Here is a 16,812-nt window from a genome sequence, read left to right as displayed (position 1 = left end):
TCGAGCGCAGAGAGCGGGATCAAGTGGGAACACGCGTTGGCATTTTGTGGCCTGAGCCACTGTGCTGAAAAGGAATCAATTCACCATCTGAAGTGGTTTCCTTGGTAACAGCTGTTGTCCGTTTCCACCAATCAATGGCGCGGGGCTGGGAGGGTCAGTGTCCTACATAAAGAGTCAGGGCGGCACATCACCCGCTCAGTGCAGGGCTGATCCCCTTCGCCGGGTGCTGGCAGAGCCATGGCTGGGCTGCTGGGGGCCAGGCCAGCTGTGCCCCGGCGAGGGGGCTGCAGCTGGGCCACCTTTCTGCTGCTCCTACTCCCTGTCCAAGCAGGTAAGGGAGGGTGCCTGGCTGCTGAGCTGTGGGGGCAGACCAGGAACTGATGGGGGCAGGGGGCCAGGGTGGGGCAAAGCAGATGGCTCTGGGGAAGGGGCCTGGGTATCCAGAGAATGTTCCTGGCACTGCTAGGAAAGGGGCTGCACTGGCAGCTGACTGGGGCCACAGGACAGCCAGAGACTGGGGCATCCACCTTGACCTTGACGTTGCAACTTGGGCCATTCAGCGCTCAGCCAAGCCTGCGCCCCGACAGTGCCCTTGGGTGCTAGCGCCCCAGCCAGGCCCATGGGCGTGGCAAATCCGCGCCAGGACGGAGCGGCCAGGCCCTGAGCTGCGGTGGGATGGAAACGGCCCCCCGCCCCTCCGGCCTGGCTTGCAAGCAAGTTGCTAATCCCCACTCAGTTGGGCTTAGTGGGGAGCTCGTCCGTGCGGGGAAGGGTAATCCGCAGGAGAACTGCCGACAATATGGATTTAAGAGCTATAATAGCAGGCCAAATTCACCGCGGGTGCAAGCAGCTCTGGCTCCAGGGAAATCAAGGCAATTGTGCCTGCCATGTAGGCCAGTACCATGGGGCTGGGTGCCAGGCAGAGGGAGCTGACAGGCCTGCCATTGGCGCTCAGAGGCCATGCCCAGGTTGGGGGCATTTCCTGCTCTCCGGATAATAGTCACAAACCCATTCACCGGTGGCTTTTCAGGACGGATCCACAAACAGCGCGAGTTTGCCAGAAGCAGCCACTCCGGGTGCTGTCCCTTGAAGGAGTGATTCCTCCCCCCAGCCCTGCATCTCCTCCCATCCTGGTTGAGCAGCGGGAGCAGGAAGCTGCTGGAAAGCAGCAAAGAGAAACTTGGCTTGGCAGCTGGGTTTAATTCATCCCGTTAGCTAAGTGGCAGCGTTTTCATTGAGTTAATGACGGGCTGTGAATCAGTCAGGGTGGCTGGGAGCCAGCTCCTCGGGCTTAGCAAATACCCGCTCTGGTAGCCAGGGCCAGGGGAACCTCCTCCACTAGTTGGGATCGCCTCTGGGGGAATGGGCTCCTGGGCTGCCCCTGGCACCCTGGGCAGCTGGCGCTGGGGGGCAGCTGGCACTGGGGGGCAGCAGAAGTGTACATCATGATCCCAGTCGCTCCACGGAGTGGGTGGGCAGTGAATCCGTGGCCAATGCAAGAGACTGGGATCCTCTGGGAACAGGCCAGCTGCTTAAGCCATTTCTTCTTGAAAGGAGGTCCCCAGCAGCTCAAGTGGGCTACCGGGGGGAGGGCTCAGCTGTGGGGTAGGGAGCGGCACCGAAGCCCCAGAATCGAGTAGCCCAGGGCTCAGATCCTGCCCTCCTGCGCACACGTTACGCTGATCTTCCAGGAGCTGTTCCAGAGCAAGGGGCCCTTCTCCCGTCTGGGGAGAACGAACCTGCAGCACAGTGATAACGTCCAAGGGCGGGTTTTGCCTCCCACTGCCCCCCGAGAGACCAGGGCCTGCGAGCAGAGCCAGCTGGGACCCAGGCCAAGCCCAGGAATGGAACGGGTCATGCTGGTTCTTTGTGGTTCCTCTCAGGGCACCCGGGGGGGGCACGGGCTGAGTCCTCCGGGGCCGGGGAACGGCTGGACAAACTCCTGGGTCTCTTCCAGCCCTGACTTGGGGGTGTTTGTATCTCATTGTACAGGACTGCAGGGGGACTGGGCTGGGGGCCCCCTGTGAACCCTTTGGAAGCTGTGCAGAGAGGCTAAGGGTTACAGCAAATTGTGTTGTGGCTTCCTGTGCCTGCCCACAGCACCCCCATTACCTCCACTATTGTGCCCACAACCCCTCCTCATCCTCCCTATTCCCATCCTCCTCCCAACCCCCTCCCCCAGCCCCATGTGCCATTCCTAGACCCAAGTAGCCATCGCTCCCAGGTGCCATTGCCATGGGCTGGCCTGGCCCCCGCTCTCCAAGACCACCCCCATGTGTCCTGCCCTCCAGCACCCTGCACATACCCACAGCTCAGTGTCTGCCCCCCCCACAGCCCAGAAAGCGGATCTCAGCAGCGAGGCCACCGGGGCCACCATTAACCACTCGCTGGCGCTGATCCACCGGCTGCAGGAGCTGCTGCAGGACGGCAATGCCAGTGACACCACACTGCGGGTGCGCACCGCCAGCTCCGACGAGGTCAAGGTCTTCCACACCCACCAGCTGCTCCTGGCTCTGCAGAGCGAAGCCTTCGAGAGCCTTCTGCACAACCAGACCATGGTGACGCTGCACGAGCCGGCCGACAACGCTGCGCTCTTCGAGAAGTTCATCAGGTGGGGGCAGGGGACGGGGGGTTCTGACTGCCCTGGGCAGGTGGCAGAGGGGGGCACTGACACCCCTGGGCAGGTGGGGTGAGGGGAACCTCCTCACACAGGGGACCAGGCCACTGGGACCACTCCACCATCTGGAGAGACGCTGGGCACAGGGAGAGCCAGACAGGCCTGATGCCAGCTACAAAATGAGCCAGGAAAATACTGGCAGAGGGGCTGAGAGAAGAGGGGAGGGAGGGTATCAGCGGGGCTGGCTCCAGGCACCAGCAAAGAAAGCAGGTGCTTGGGGCTGCCAATGGGAAGGGGCAGCATCAGGGCCGGCTCTAGCCATTTCGCCGCCCCCAGCAAGGCGGCGCGCTGCGGGGGACGCTCTGCCGCTCGCTGGTCCCGCGACTCTGGTGGATGTCCCGCAGATGTGGCTGTGGAGGGTCCGCTAGTCCCGCGGCCCCTGTGGACCTCCCGCAGGGACGCCTGCGGATGCTCTACCGGAGCCGTGGGACCAGCAGACCCTCCGCAGGGACGCCTGCGGGAGGTCTACCGGAGCCGCCTGCCACCCTCCCGGCAACCGGCAGAGCGCCCCCCATGGCATGCCAACCCAAGCACGCGCTTGGCGTGCTGGGGCCTGGAGCCGGCCCTGGGCGGCATGTCCGGGTCTTTGGCGGCAGTTCGGCAGCAGGTCACTCAGTCCCTCTCGGAGAGAAGGACCAGCCGCCGGATTGCCAGCAATGAATGAAGCGGCGCGGTAAAGCTGTCGCCGAAGTGCCGCCAATGGGGAGGTAAAAAAGCTAGAACCGGCCCTGGGTATCAGGGCTACAGGGCCCCCACTACCAGGGAGCTGGGCTCAAACCCTCATAGGGGAGCTGTACAGAGATGTCCCAGTCTGCCCCAGGCCACACCAACAGTTTAGCTTAGCGTGACCAGATGTCCTGATTTTATAGGCACAGTCCCGATATTTGGGGCTTTTCCTTATATGGGCAACTATGACCCCCACCCCCGTCCCAATTTTTCACACTTGCTGTCTGGTCACCCTAGTTGTCTGGCAGTGGGTCGGGAGTGAGGCTGGTGGAGGGGAGTCCAGGGCTGGGCTAGCAGGAGGCTGTGGGTCGGGAGTGAGGGGCACCGGCAGAGCTGTGGGCAGGGGGAACCCAGGGCTGGGCTAGCAGGGGGGCTGTGGGTCAGGAGTGAGGGGCACTGGCAGAGCTGTGGGCAGGGGGAACCCAGGGCGGGGGTAGCAGGAGGCTGTGGATCGGGAGTGAGGGGCACCGGCAGAGCTGCCCTTCCCCATGGGGTGTGGGGAGAGCTAACGCCGGCGGTGCTGTGTCACTCTTTGCGCCCAGGTATCTGTACTGCGGGGAGATCTCCATCCTGTTGCACCAGGCCATCCCTCTGCACCGGCTCGCTAGCAAATACCGCGTCTCCATGCTCCAGCGCGGGGTGGCCGAGTACATGAAGAGCCACCTGGCCAGCGAGTCCAGCCAGGGCCACGTGGTCAGCTGGTATCACTACGCAGTGAAGATCGGGGACGCGGGCTTGCAGGAGAGCTGCCTGCAGTTCCTGGCCTGGAACCTCTCGGCCGTCATGGGCGGCGCCGAGTGGGCCACGGTGAGCGCGGAACTGCTGGTGCTGCTGCTGGAGCGCTCCGACCTGGTGCTGCAGAGCGAGCTGGAGCTGTACGCCGCCGTCGAGGAGTGGCTGGGCCGCAAGCAGCCCGAAGCCCCCGTGGTGGTGAAGGTGCTGCGCTCCATCCGCTACGCCATGATCCCCCCCAGCCACCTGTTTCACCTGCAGAAGCAGTCGGCGGTGATGGTGCGGCACTATGGGGCCATCCAAGACCTGCTCTTCCAGGCCTTCCAGTTCCACTCCGCCTCCCCCATCCACTTCGCCAAGTACTTTGACGTCAACTGCAGCATGTTCCTGCCCCGCAACTACCTCTCCAGCTCCTGGGGCTCCCCGTGGGTCATCAACAACCCGGCCCGCGACGACCGCAGCACCAGCTTCCAAACCCAGCTGGGCCCCAGCAACCATGACGCCAGCAAACGGGTGACCTGGAACGTCCTCTTCTCCCCGCGCTGGCTGCCCGTCAGCCTGCGCCCTGTCTACTCGGACTCTGTCTCTGGAGCCATCCAATCCATCCGGATCGAGGACGGGCGGCCTCGGCTGGTGATCACCCCGGCTATGACCAGCTCCGACTTCGCGGGTGTCAGCTTCCAGAAGACCGTCCTGGTGGGGGTGCGGCAGCAGGGGCGAATCTTCGTGAAACATGCCTACAGCTTCCACCAGAGCACGGACGAGCTGGCCGATTTCCTAGCTCACGCCGACCTGCAGAAGCGCACCTCCGAGTACCTGATCGACAACTCCCTGCACCTGCACCTGATTGTCAAGCCCATCTACCACTCGCTGATCAACGTCAGGAAGTAGCTGGGCAAAAAGGTGCTGGGGACTGGCTGCTCAGGGTGACCCCCTAGCCTGGCGCGCTGGGCCCAGACCCTGGAGAGGGCGCCCTGTGCCCTGCGCAGAGAACCACTGAGCTCACAAAGCTGGGGGGTTCCTAGATAGAAGTGAATTAAAGCAGCGAGATTGTTTCCAGAGATGTACCTGCAAGGGCAGCTCCGCCGCTTCCGACTTCAGGGCCCCTGTGGGCTGGGCGGGGGATGACCACGATGCCATGTCTCCCCCAGGCTGGGCTCTCAGGGTGCTGGGAGGGTCAGAGCCTGCGGATACAGGCAATGGAAGAGGTGTCCCCCCTTGGGAGGACACTGAGAACCAAGCCCTTGAGCGTCTCTCTTCAAAATTCAACCTAAGCCCCCCTCCCGCCGCCCTTATAAAGCTAGTTCTGTTGTCTGCTGCGTGCACCCGCCCCAGCTCCCAAGAGGGTCTGACACACACTGTCACTCCAGGCTTGGAGCAGGGAGGGCTTGTCTGCACTGGCAGGTTCCATCATGGGAACCCGCTTGGTCCCCACCTAATGCTCCCGTCGCTGGCTCTCTGGGCATCCTCAGGGCCAGTCATCCCGGCTCCCAGGGAGGTGGGAGTCCCAGCCTGGCAGTGCTCGTGCAGGGCACCTGGTGAGGGTAACTGAGGGAATTCAGAGTGTTCCCCAGGAGGGATTTGCCCACTCGGCTCCCCTGGTTCTGCTGTACCTTCTGACCCGGCTGAGCCCCCCAGAGCCCCCCGTGCTGCATCACGGGACATGCCAGGCTGGGAGTTTGCAGCAAGCGCTACGTTCTCCTCTCATCCTTCCAGGGACCTGATGGACAGACAGACACCAGCTGCTTCTCTTTGCCTCCCGGGCGATGCTCGGGGCCTCCTGGACAAACGTCACTTGCACCAACTTCCAAATAAACAGCCGAAAAAGAGCTCTGGGTGGTGCTGCTTTCAGGGGGGCTGTCTTGCAGCATCGCAGAAGTTCCCTCTGTCGGGACATCAGCCTGAAAAGCTGCTCACAACAGGTAGCAGGGTGACCTCTGGCCTTCTGCCGCGGCGGCTCACGGGCCCCAAAGCTGGAAGGGACCATTCTGATCCAGTCTGACCTGCCTAGCCCAGGCCAGAGCCCCTCACCCTGCCTGGAGCCCGGCACCACTCTCTGGTTCGAATGGGTCCCACGATTCTGGGGGCTCTGAACAGTCGCAGCTTCGCTGAGCCCAAAATGCTTCCAAAACAGCTGGGTAAACCTGGCCCAGCTCATGCCCCATGACCATGGCAAAGGCTGGGCAGACTCGCCTAGCACAGCACAGCTGGGAATGGGGCCCGCCTGGTGGTAAGGCTCATTTACCACAGGGTAATAAATGGTGAACAGATGGTTCAGCTTAAAGCAATTGTCAGGGGTCAAGAGGCTGTTCATAACCATGTCTAACACCTGGGCTTCCGGAGCCATCCATAACACACACTAGTCATGGCTGCTGGCGTTTAACAGGTAGCACTTGTTATTAACCCTTTATACCCAGAACCTTGGTATCAAGCGACCCGCAGGCAAACCCCGCCCCGAGACACAGCGAGCACTGACCAGCCCTGTGGGAGGGGCCGGCCAAGACACAGAGGAATTAAATGACTTGCCCAAGTCACACAGTCAGTGGCAGAGGCTGGAGCAGAGCACAGGGCTCGTTGCCAGCTGCCTTGGCTCTCAGAGCGGGCCTGAGTTGGGTACTCGCGCCAGCCTCCCCAAAGACAAGGAAAACAAGCAACCGAATGCTGCAGAAGCACAACTGAACCGGGCCGTAGAATCTCAACAAATCACTTTTAATTTAGCCTTAACAACAGGAATAAAAAACAACAGTTGCCAGGTAAAAACCCCAGGCTCAGAGTCCCGGGAAATACCCGCAGGGCCCAGGGCGGCCCCAGCAGCCCACAGCCAATGAGCCAAGCCCATGGACTGGGCCCAGCAGTGAGCCCCCCTGCCCCCAGACCCTGTTGCTGCAGGGCTCCCAGGCCTGGCTGGAATCTGGTGCCATCCTAGCTGCACCGCAAGGGCCTGGTCCTGAGCACTGCAGGTCCTGTTGGCCATGTTAGGGCAGGACTGGACCCTGGCCAGGTGGAGTTTGGCAACACAATTTATTTACAGCGTAACCAAGCCAGCACCAGGGTCCACACGCCTTCTGCCTGCTGATCACGCCCGGGAGCTCCCCTCCCTGCCTCCACTCACCCCAGGAGCTGGGAGGGCAGGAGGGCACTTCGGGGGCACCCCCTGCCCTCTCCCCAAGACACCCGCAGACAATCCTCAGCCACAGCTGGCCCCGGAGGAGCAGAGCCGGAGGGCCCTGAACTCCCCACTGACGGTGCACACGCACCGTGCATTCAGTAAGGGAGGGTTGGGGGTGCCCCCAGCCGGATTCATGGCCACCAGCTTTCCAGCAGACCACCACTCCCTTTGCAGCAGGCCAGTCCTGCTGTTATTCTGCCAGCAGGGGATGATGCTGAGCACTGCGAGACCCTCCAGGGACTGGGATCTGCAGCCCCTGGGGAGCAAGGGAGTGACATGGGAGGCTGGAAACCCAAGGCCGGCGGCGCAGGCAGGGCATCAGTCCCAGCAGACTCAGGGAGCTGCAGCACTGACCGGCCGTGCAGGGCACCCGTGGAGGCAGAGCCCTGGGCGCAGTGCAGCTGGCACGGTGGGGTAGCAGGCAGGTGTATGTGGGTGGCAGCAGTCACAGGAAGCTCTGGGGTGCGAAGGGAGTGTGGCATCCTGAGCCCAGCCCATGCCCGGAGGCCAGTGGGAGAGGTGGGCGAGGCCAGCAGTCTGGAGGGAAGGCACAGGGCAGCAAACCATGGGGCTTGAGCGGCATGGGTGCTTGGCGTCCATCCACACGGGGTCAGCAGGACGCCCAGCGCTCCATTGCCCCCACCTGCCGCACGGCAGCTGGGGCGTGGGGCTGTGAACAGAGCGACTTGCTGGGAACAGGTGACTGGCCATCAGCTGAGCGACTCTTCAGAGGGAGCTCCCTGCAACCCTTGGCAAGGGGGACGCGGCGGCCTGAGTGCTTCCCGGGCGGAGACGGCTGGATAGAGGGGTAGAGGGAACGTGTCCGGACGGCTGCGGAAGGGATAGACTCCAGCAGCCAGGGCTGCGGGGCAGCCAGGAGGAGGGAGAGAATCAACCGTCCATGAGAACTATGTTGGTAAACCCCTTTCCTCCTGCAGGCTCCCTGCCCTGCACCGGCTCTGCCCAGAGGAGCCCCCCGCACCCTGCTCGCCCCCCTAGTCCCGGCAGCGCTGGGCACGCCAAGCCTCCAGGACAGTCCTGCCAGGCCCAGGCTTCCCTAGCCCCTGCCCTCGCAGTCCGGGGCTGTCTGCTCTCAGCCCGTCAATAGCGCTGGCTCCTGCCATCCTTGGCGTAAGCGCTGGTGCCGTTCAGCGTGATGTAGCTCAGGCGGGGGCGCTGGCTGGGCTGGGGGCCTTTCTTCAAGCTACTGGGATGAGGGAGGGGAAGTGGGAGAGACGCCGGGTCCCCTGGACCTGGGGGAGAGGAAAACAAACAGAAGAGGTTTGCAAAGTGGAGCCCGGCCCTGATCCGGGTCCCACAGCAGCTCCCCACCATGGGCTGCGCCCATAGCACAGGACAGGGCACGCAATGGGCACAGTGGCCACAGGGCGGTAGAGGCCAAACATAAAGGGCCAGCAAGGCATGCTGGGAAAAAATGGCTCCTATGTAAAGGGCTGGGCTGGGCTGGGGAGACTTAGCAGGTGGCAGGGAAGGGGCCCTGAGTAACCAGGCGCGCGGGTGCTGCCCCCAGCTCTGCTGTGCCAATGGTCCCTGGCTTCCGTTCTCTCCTTCCAGAGCCCCAGGGCTTGTTGCGAGAGGAGCAGAGAACTGGCCCGTGACACAGCTCGTCCTAGGGGAGGGATTGGACAGGCAGGACTGGGGCTTTCGCCGCTCGCCGGCCTGTGGGCACCGAGTCTAGGGGCGGCATCAGTGGACACAGCATGGCCAGCGGAAGGAGCTGGAGGCTGCCCCCCCGAGATGGGGTGGAGGGACCCTGGGAGGGCAGTGGGGCAAGTGGCTGGCCCTGCTGTGGGCTGGGCAGTGCCAAATGTGTGAACACCTCCATTTCTGACACAGAGGCTGACGGGTGAGGGGTTGGGGAGGCCACTCATGCCCGGCCTGGGACGCTAGGCCCAGTTCCAGCAAGCCAGGGTCCTGCTCTGCTTGCAATGGAGGCAGGACCCCATGTCCTTGTGCTGCCCAGGGGCTGGAGCACGCTGCCACTGGCTCCGAGGGGGATGCCCTGGCAGAAGTGACTGCGGTGGCCCGGGAACGCTCTGTCTGGCACAGAGCCAGTGTGGGCAGCCGTGGCTGGGCACCCTGGCCCCAGCCAGCCTGAGGCTCACCCACCTGCATACTGGCTCTGTGGGAGCCTCCCTTTGGCTTTGCCAGGCGCTTGGGGGTGCGGCGCTGGCTGCCCCCCCGCCGGCATCCTGTGCTCAGAGTTGCTCTCGAGGAGCCGGCACTGGGTTACATTGGGCTTCAGTCCTGGGAGCTGCGGGGGAGAAATGGTCACAGTGGCTCGGGGGCAAAGCTCAGCCGAGGGGGCAGCTCGGTGACTTGCCGGAGCCCTGGATCCCAAACCCTGAACCTCGGATCCAGGGTTACAGCCCCCCAGCCCATGCAAAAGGGAGCCCAGCATGCAGTGCATTGTGGGTAAGCTGCTGGCTCACGCTTGCCTGCCTGGCACCTGACTCCTGCAGTGGGAGCCCCACCCCTAAACGCACAGCCCCAGCCGCTCCCCTGCTCTGCTAGCGCGGGTGCTGGGGGGCTGGCCCCAGAGGGGCTCTGTGGGAGCAGCTCCTAGGGGATCGGCTGGGGTGGGGACGGCACGTACCCCATGGCCGGTGACCTCGAAGGACCTTGACCGTTGCTTCCGCCTTTTGCCGTCCAGCGACTCCTCTCTCTTCCCCTTTTTGCCACCCTGCTTGTGCCCCCGGAGCCAGGGTCCGGGGGAGTGGCTGGGACAGAGGCGCGAGGCCGTCTCCCCGGTGCTGCTGGACAGGTTGTCCTCGCTGGCGGCATGCTGCAGCCCGGGGCAGGGCAGGCGCTGGGAGGCGGGGGTCTCCGGGGAGAGGGGGTCTTCGCTCTCGCTCAGGGAGTGCAGCGACAGGCTGCTCCGCTCCTTCATGGGCTCCAGCAGGTGCAGCCGGTCGGACTCCAGCACCCGGGAGCGGCGCCGGGCAGCCTTCACCACAATGCTCTTGGTACTGCTCAGGATCTCCCTGCGCTCTGCAAAGAGCGGGAGCTGGCGTGAGAGAGCGAGAGGCCCCCCCAAGTCGCATGGTCCAGATCTGGGGGGGTTGGGCCCCTCTCTGAACCCCCCACCCGGATCCGCAAACTGGAAGCATCATACCCTCAGCCTCATCTTCACCGTGCCCACGGTGCCCCTAACGCCCAGAGGGCAGACAGTCCACATCAGGGAAGAGATCCGTCCCCGCAGGGCTCTGTGACCTGCAGCATTTTCTGGAGGGGGGGGAATGGGGTGAGCACTGGCTACCCTGGACTCTGCGGTGGCTCTGTGGCTGTCATGAGACGGGCGGGGGCGGGGTGGGGAGGGAGATGGCCCATTGCTGGTGCGCATGTGCCGGCAATGCTACATGTCGTACTCCGTGCCACGCTGGGGGCCTGAGCCTCCCTGCCCAGCCCCCTATCTCCCCACAGTCTGGGGACCTTGGGAATGGGATGGCCCCAAACCGAACCTAAGACATGACCCCCACCCCCACGTTACCCAGAAGCCCCTGACTCTTAGGGCGTGGGCGGCAGGAACTGTTTGCCACCGTCCTGGCACCATCTGTGCCTTCCGTTCCCCAGAGGAGGAGGTGAGGGCGCAACTGGGCCCCACCCCACGCCAAGAGCTCCTCACCTCTGCGCAGGGCGACGTCCGAGCAGTTCTCGCTGCTGTCCGGGGAGGAGTTGTGGTGGCTCTCCAGGCTGGCCAGGCTCCCCCGGTGCAGGTACTGGGGGAGAGACAGGAGGTGAGCGTGTCTGGCCACTGCCTGTGGCAGAAGTATCTGCTAGCAAAGGGCGCTGCTCTGCACTCACTACCTGCCCGGTTGGGCTGGGACAGGACCGGTGAGGGCAGGGCAGAAAGGCAGTAAAAAGCCCAGAGCCCAGCCCTGCCCAGGGTAAACCCAGAGCAACCTCAGCCTGACGCCAGGCAGCATGAGCAGAATCTGGCCCAGTTTCCATTGGAGTTTTCGATTATGAATCATCCACACTCGGTAACCGCCGTCGAGCTCAGAGCCCCGGGGGGCGGGCGCTGCACAGATAGTGAGGAACAGCTCCTGCCCCAGAGAGCTCCTGGGCTGACGAGGCAGAAACTGAGGCACAGCAGCCCAGTGGTGGGGCTGGGACTAACCCCAGGACTCCTGGCTCTGTGCAGAGCTCCAGCTACTAGTCAACGCTACCTTTCACGCAGGCGTGTCCGTGCCCTGGGCCCCCGGCATCTCCCACATTGGGGCCTTTCCCATGCTGCCCCACACACCTCTTGGGTCACCATGCCGTTCACGTGGATCGGGGGCGGGGTCAGCACAGCCGAACTCTTGATCTGCCGCATCCGGGGGCTGGTCCTGAACACCTGGGCCAGGTCACTGCCGGAGAGGGAAAGTTGCCTGTCACACCCAGAGCGGAGACACGGCACGGAGCGAGGGGAAGTGCTGAATTCACACGCACGGGACACTGTGCTGAGAGGCTAATGGCTCCCGTCGGTGGAGTCTTGGATCCAAACCCCAGCCCAGACCTCAGGAAAGCCAATGGCTCTGCCGGCTGCCCCAGTGCAGGGTCAAGCAGGAGCAGTCAAGCCCGTGTATCTGGCAAAGGCAGCAGTGAACTGGAGCTGCCACGTGGCAGGCAAGAGCCAAGCCGCATGGACAGACATTTCCCTAGCTGCAAACGCGGGACTAGGCCGTGGGTTGCAGCCAGGCGTTGCACCAGGAAGCCAGGAGAAGCAGTGGCGTGACGCGGATGGGAAGCAGAGACAGAGCTACTTGGGCACAGAGTAGCAGGAGGGGCGGCCGTGTGGGGTTCTGAGCTAGGAAGCTGCTTGCTGCTGTTTGTTCCTATTGTGCTCGGGGGAACAGGACTTTTGTAAATGAACAAAAACGTCACTGACTCCGTGTCCATTTCTCCTCCCAGCCCCACACATCAGGGAAGGGCTGTGGCTGAAGGGGCAGCGAGGAGGTTCCCTTTGCTCTGAACGTAGCCTCTTTGGGCCTAGCTGAGTCCAGCAGCCTCCTCTCTGCCCACCTTTCTGCATCCAGCCATTTGTCTCACTAATGCCTCCCCCAAAATCATGGGCAGCCAGAGCCCGGGGCCAGGTCTAAACACAGACACCCACGGGTGCTGGACTGTCCCCGGGCCGGAGGTGTGGCACTCAGCCCCTCCTGCCCCCAGGCAAGGCCCTACCTCTCTGCATCCAGCACAAGGGGCGGCAGGGCGTGCCTGCGGGAGTCGCGCTGCAGCAGCGGCTGGTGCTCCGAGCCCAGCGTCCTCATGCTCTCCTGGTCAGAGTCCAGGGCGCTCTCTGCAGCCGGGAGCTGGGGGATCTTGGGCAGAGTTGTGTCCTGCGGGGGAATCAGCAGCTATTACGCCCATCCCAGCTGCCCTGCGGTTTAGGGGTCCCCTGGGGGGCGCTGCAGGACACAGCCCGCCAGCTGCAGTTTCTCTGCCCCTCACTCACTTGTGGATTGGCCCTTTGGGGCTAGAGGGAAACCCTCTATATTGAGCCCCCCAACCCCCTCCCCTGGAAAATTACCTTGCTCTCTGATTGCCCCCTCCCAACACCCAGGCCCCCTCAGCTCCCCACTGTGTGTGCTGCACATCTGGGGGCTGGAAGCACCACTCACTTTGCTCGAGTTGGAACTGGTCATGTGAGGGCCCAGAGAGCACCCAGGGACCCGCTCTGTTTCCAAGGGGTGGAGCAATGTTCGGATCCCTGGGGTGTGAGCCGAGAGGGATGGACCAGTGTCTCCCACAGGTACCTTCAGGGCTTTGGCGGCCACACGGTCCAGGCTGGCGACCTGATCCAGGCTGCCCTCCTCCAGCTCCCGCAGGTAGATCTCATACAGCTCCTCCAGGTGGTGTGGGACTGAGAGGTGATATTCTGCCAGGGAGAGAAGTAGACAGAAGGGGGGGTCACAGACTTAGGGGCAAACCCCCCAGACCTACACAGGGGCCCCCAGGCCTGCATTAATCCTGAAACACAGGTCCCTGGGCCAGAGGTGAGCCCGGGGGGGAAGGGGCTCGGGCCAGGCCAGGAGGAGACGGGGGCACTTGAGATGACATGATCACGTCGCGACATGACATCCTCACGACATAGCCCCGTTGCATGGCAACACAGCCTCGCCACGTCATGACACAGCAGCAGCCCATTGCGACATGGGCTCATGCTGACGTGACGGCCTCAGCACGTCACAACATCATCACATTGCAATGTGACCCCACGGCACCAGCTGCAGCTGGTGTGCCAGGGCCCTGCAGAGCCCCCCAACCCTACCAGGGTCCCCCAGCCCAGGATGGGGGGGCACGGTCCCGCACCGTGGATGATCTGCCTCTGCTGCTGGATGATGCGGTCGCAGAGGCTGCGGTGCTGCTCGAAGCGCCGCACCACATAACTCTTGTGGCGGATGACATTGTCCTTGAGCAGGGCGCTGGATTGCATCTCCGTGTTCTCCAGCTCCAGCTCGTGCACCTTGCAGAGCAAGCTCAGCACCTCGCGCTGCTCCTCCGAGCTGATGCGCCGCGGCAGGACCTCCTCCAGCCGCCGCCCCCGCTGGCGGATCTCCTTGAACTGCTTCTCCAGCTCCGCCTGCGGGTGCAGAGCAGCCCAGGGCCCCGCGTCACGTGCCTGCCCTTCTCAAGGGGTCACAATGGAATGGACTGGACCCCTGGCCAGATGGACTCCGGCTTTCCCAGCCCTGGGCGCCCCACCCCCAGCTCGGCCGGTGCCCCTTGGTCCCACCCCACAGCCCCCTGGTATCCCAGCCCTGGGCTCCCCAGCACCTCTGCCGGCGCCCCTCAATCCCGACCCGCAACCCCCTGCTTGCCCATCTCTGGGCTTCCCACCCTCCAGCTCTGCCAGTGCCCCTCAATCCCGACCCACCGCAGCCCCCTGCTTGCCCATCTCTGGGCTTCCCACCTTCCAGCTCTGCCAGTGCCCCTCAATCCCGACCCACCGCAGCCCCCTGTTAGCACAGACCTGTGCTTTCCCCCAAAGCTTTGCCAGTGCCCCATAATCCCAACCCACTTCCCCTGGGTGCCCCCCAGCAACTCTGCCGGTGCCCCTCACTCCCAAACCACTGACCTCTGCTAGCCCAGCCCTGGATGCCCCACCCACAGCTCTGCCAGTGCCCCTCACTCCTGACCAATTGCCCCCTGCTAGACCAGCCCTGGGCTCCCCACACCCACTTCTGCTAGACCCCCTCAATCCCAACCCACTGCCCCCTACTTTCCCAGCTCTGGGCTCCCCCATGCTGCAGCTTTGCCAGTGCCCCTCAATCCAACCTGCAGCCCCTGGCTAGCCCGGCCCAGACCAATTCTGACCAGAAACTGGCAGTCACAACAGCTGATGCCAATCGAGCGGTGGGGCAGGGGCGGACTGTGTGTGGGGGCACCCAGCACTGGGCTGAGACCCACCAAACTAATTTCCCCCCCATCAGGCCCCAAAGCCCAGTCCCACAGCACCTCCCCCCGAGCTCTCCCCCACCCCCACTCCAGGAACCTTTTGCTTGCGCAGCTTCTTCTGCTCCCCCATGAGGGCTGCGATGTTCTCCCTGGCCAAGATCACGTCCTGTGGCTCCGGCGCGTCTGGCTGCTCGTCCCCGGTATCCAAATCCTTCCCGCTCTTGTCCTTCCTCAGCTCCTCCCTGCACTTCTGTGTGCGACGCCTCTTCTCCTGGTCCCAGCTGGAGCCGCCAGGGGAGAGCACGAGCGTCAGCCCCTGGGCCCCGGGCTATGCCCAACTGCTGATGCGTGGCACTCCTCACCCACTGATACAGGGCAGTAAACCTGGCTGGGCATTACCTGGCTATACTGACCAGCCCCCGCCGGCAGCTGAGCCAGGGCAATCTCCTCAATATGCCCAGCCCACCAAGCCAGTTATATTATACAGGGAGGGGGAGGGTTCCTGGAGCCCCAGTGACACCCCGGCTCTCTGGGGCGCTGGGCAGGGCCGTGCTTACACTGCAATAGTCAGCAGGTGCCGGGTGCTCTCGATCTGGATCTCCATGTAGCTGTTCTCCAGCTCCATCAGCTGGCGCTGCACGTCCATCTGCTCCTGGAAGGCGCTGATCAGCTGTTCCCGCAGCTGGTCCATCTCCTGCCGGTCGCAGAGGGAGCTGTGGAGCTGCACCTCGGCTGTAACACACGAGGGGTGGGTTTGGTCACTGCGGGGGAGCCTCCTGCAGGATATGGCATGTACACAGCAGCCGCCGCAGGGCCGGTTCCAGGTTTTCTGCTGCCCCAAGCGGCAAAAAAATTTTTAAAAAAGACCCACAGCAGCGCAATCAGGCAACTCCACTTTTCGGTTGGCAATTCGGCGGCAGGTCCTTTGCTCCAAGAGGGACTGAGGGACTCACCGCCAAATTGCCACCGAAGACTTGGACATGTCGCCCCAATAGTGGCTGGAAGGCTGCTCCTTGGTATTGGCCACCCCAAACACCGGCTTCTTTAGCTGGTGCCTGGAGCCGGCCCTGAGCTGCCGTCCCCAAGACACCGCATGCATGGGGGCATGCAGGGATCCCTCCTGCATCATCAGAATCCCCCTCCGCCAGGGAGAGGGCGTGGCTGGGAGCCCAGCACCTGGCTCTGGCAGCAACAGGGAGTGGTGCCAGCTCGGTGTGGCGCGGAGAGGGCACTGTGATTGAGGCAGGCGCAGCCCGTGCCCCACGAGCAGGGGTAGGCCTGGCAGCGGGAAGGGCCAGCCCCACAGGTCTTACCTTGGATGTGCCGGATGTCGCCTCGCTCACCCTGGGCTGGGCGTGGCCCCTGCCCATTGATCTTGCACTTGAGGCGCTGGATCTCGCTGCGCAGGTCCGAGATGATTCTGGTGTACTGGGCAATGTGGTACGAGACGTTGAGCAGGTTCCGCTTCACCTGCGGAGACAGGGGGCGAAGGGTCAGAGTGTCGGGGAGGTGACCCCCGCCAGCACCACACCCCGACTGCCCCTGGGGAAGAGGGCTGTCTCCTAGAAGGCAGGAGGGCGGGGTGCTGTGTGCCCAGGTGAGGGGGAGGATCAGGATGCCGGGTGTGGGGAAGGATTGGGGCACAGAGTGCCCAGGCTGCGGAGCTGGGTGGGGGAAGGGAGGGCAGGGCATCAAGTGCCCTAAGACGGGACGCTGAGTGAAAGGAGGGAGCATGGGGTGCCAGGTAAGGGGATGGAGGGAGGGGTGCCAGGTGGGGGAAGGGTGGGTGGGGTGCCAGAAGGGCAGGTGGGGCACTGGGTATGGGGAAGGGTGGGCAGGGCACTAGGTGAGGGGATGGAGGGTGGGGCGCCGGATGGGGGAAGGGTGGACGAGGTGCCAGAAGAGCAGGCCAGGCGCTAGGTGAGGGGATGGAGGGTGGGGTGCCAGGTGGGGGAAGGGCAGATGAGGTGCCAGAAAGGTGGGCGGGCGCTGGGTAGGGGAAGGGTGGCCAGGGCACTGGGTGAGGGGATGGAGGGTGGGGCGCCGGGTGGGGGAAGGGTGTACGAGGTGCCAGAAGGGCGGGCCGGACGCTAGGTGAGGGGAT

The 16,812-nt window shown here is 63.8% G+C and overlaps 2 protein-coding genes across 3 annotated transcripts in view; one reads left to right on the top strand and one right to left on the bottom strand.

Annotated features, from left to right (window-relative positions):
* Nucleotides 1-221: 221 nt before the first annotated feature.
* Nucleotides 222-5,623, top strand: BTBD17 (BTB domain containing 17). Its single transcript, XM_032797249.2, has 3 exons — nt 222-331; nt 2,335-2,611; nt 3,946-5,623. The coding sequence occupies exons 1-3, from the start codon at nt 238-240 to the stop codon at nt 5,024-5,026; spliced, it is 1,452 nt and encodes a 483-aa protein (XP_032653140.1). The 5' UTR covers nt 222-237; the 3' UTR covers nt 5,027-5,623.
* Nucleotides 5,624-6,901: 1,278 nt separating this feature from the next.
* The window catches only part of KIF19 (kinesin family member 19), a 31,616-nt gene continuing 21,705 nt past the window's right edge, over nt 6,902-16,812 (bottom strand). For both annotated transcript variants that reach the window (XM_032797246.2, XM_032797248.2), the window contains exons 10-20: nt 16,022-16,178; nt 15,266-15,440; nt 14,806-14,989; nt 13,623-13,893; nt 13,067-13,188; nt 12,492-12,649; nt 11,572-11,677; nt 10,951-11,044; nt 9,922-10,316; nt 9,435-9,579; nt 6,902-8,557 (exon numbers count right to left, since the gene is read on the bottom strand). In XM_032797246.2, coding sequence (XP_032653137.1) covers nt 8,406-8,557; nt 9,435-9,579; nt 9,922-10,316; nt 10,951-11,044; nt 11,572-11,677; nt 12,492-12,649; nt 13,067-13,188; nt 13,623-13,893; nt 14,806-14,989; nt 15,266-15,440; nt 16,022-16,178 — 1,959 coding nt within the window. In that variant the 3' untranslated portion in view covers nt 6,902-8,405. The remainder of the gene's footprint in view (nt 8,558-9,434; nt 9,580-9,921; nt 10,317-10,950; nt 11,045-11,571; nt 11,678-12,491; nt 12,650-13,066; nt 13,189-13,622; nt 13,894-14,805; nt 14,990-15,265; nt 15,441-16,021; nt 16,179-16,812) is intronic.

Source organism: Chelonoidis abingdonii, chromosome 13, assembly GCF_003597395.2.
Source record: "Chelonoidis abingdonii isolate Lonesome George chromosome 13, CheloAbing_2.0, whole genome shotgun sequence".
Lineage (NCBI taxonomy): Eukaryota > Metazoa > Chordata > Testudines > Testudinidae > Chelonoidis > Chelonoidis abingdonii.
Note: the sequence above shows the minus strand (reverse complement) of the source record. Positions and strands in the feature narration are given on the sequence as shown.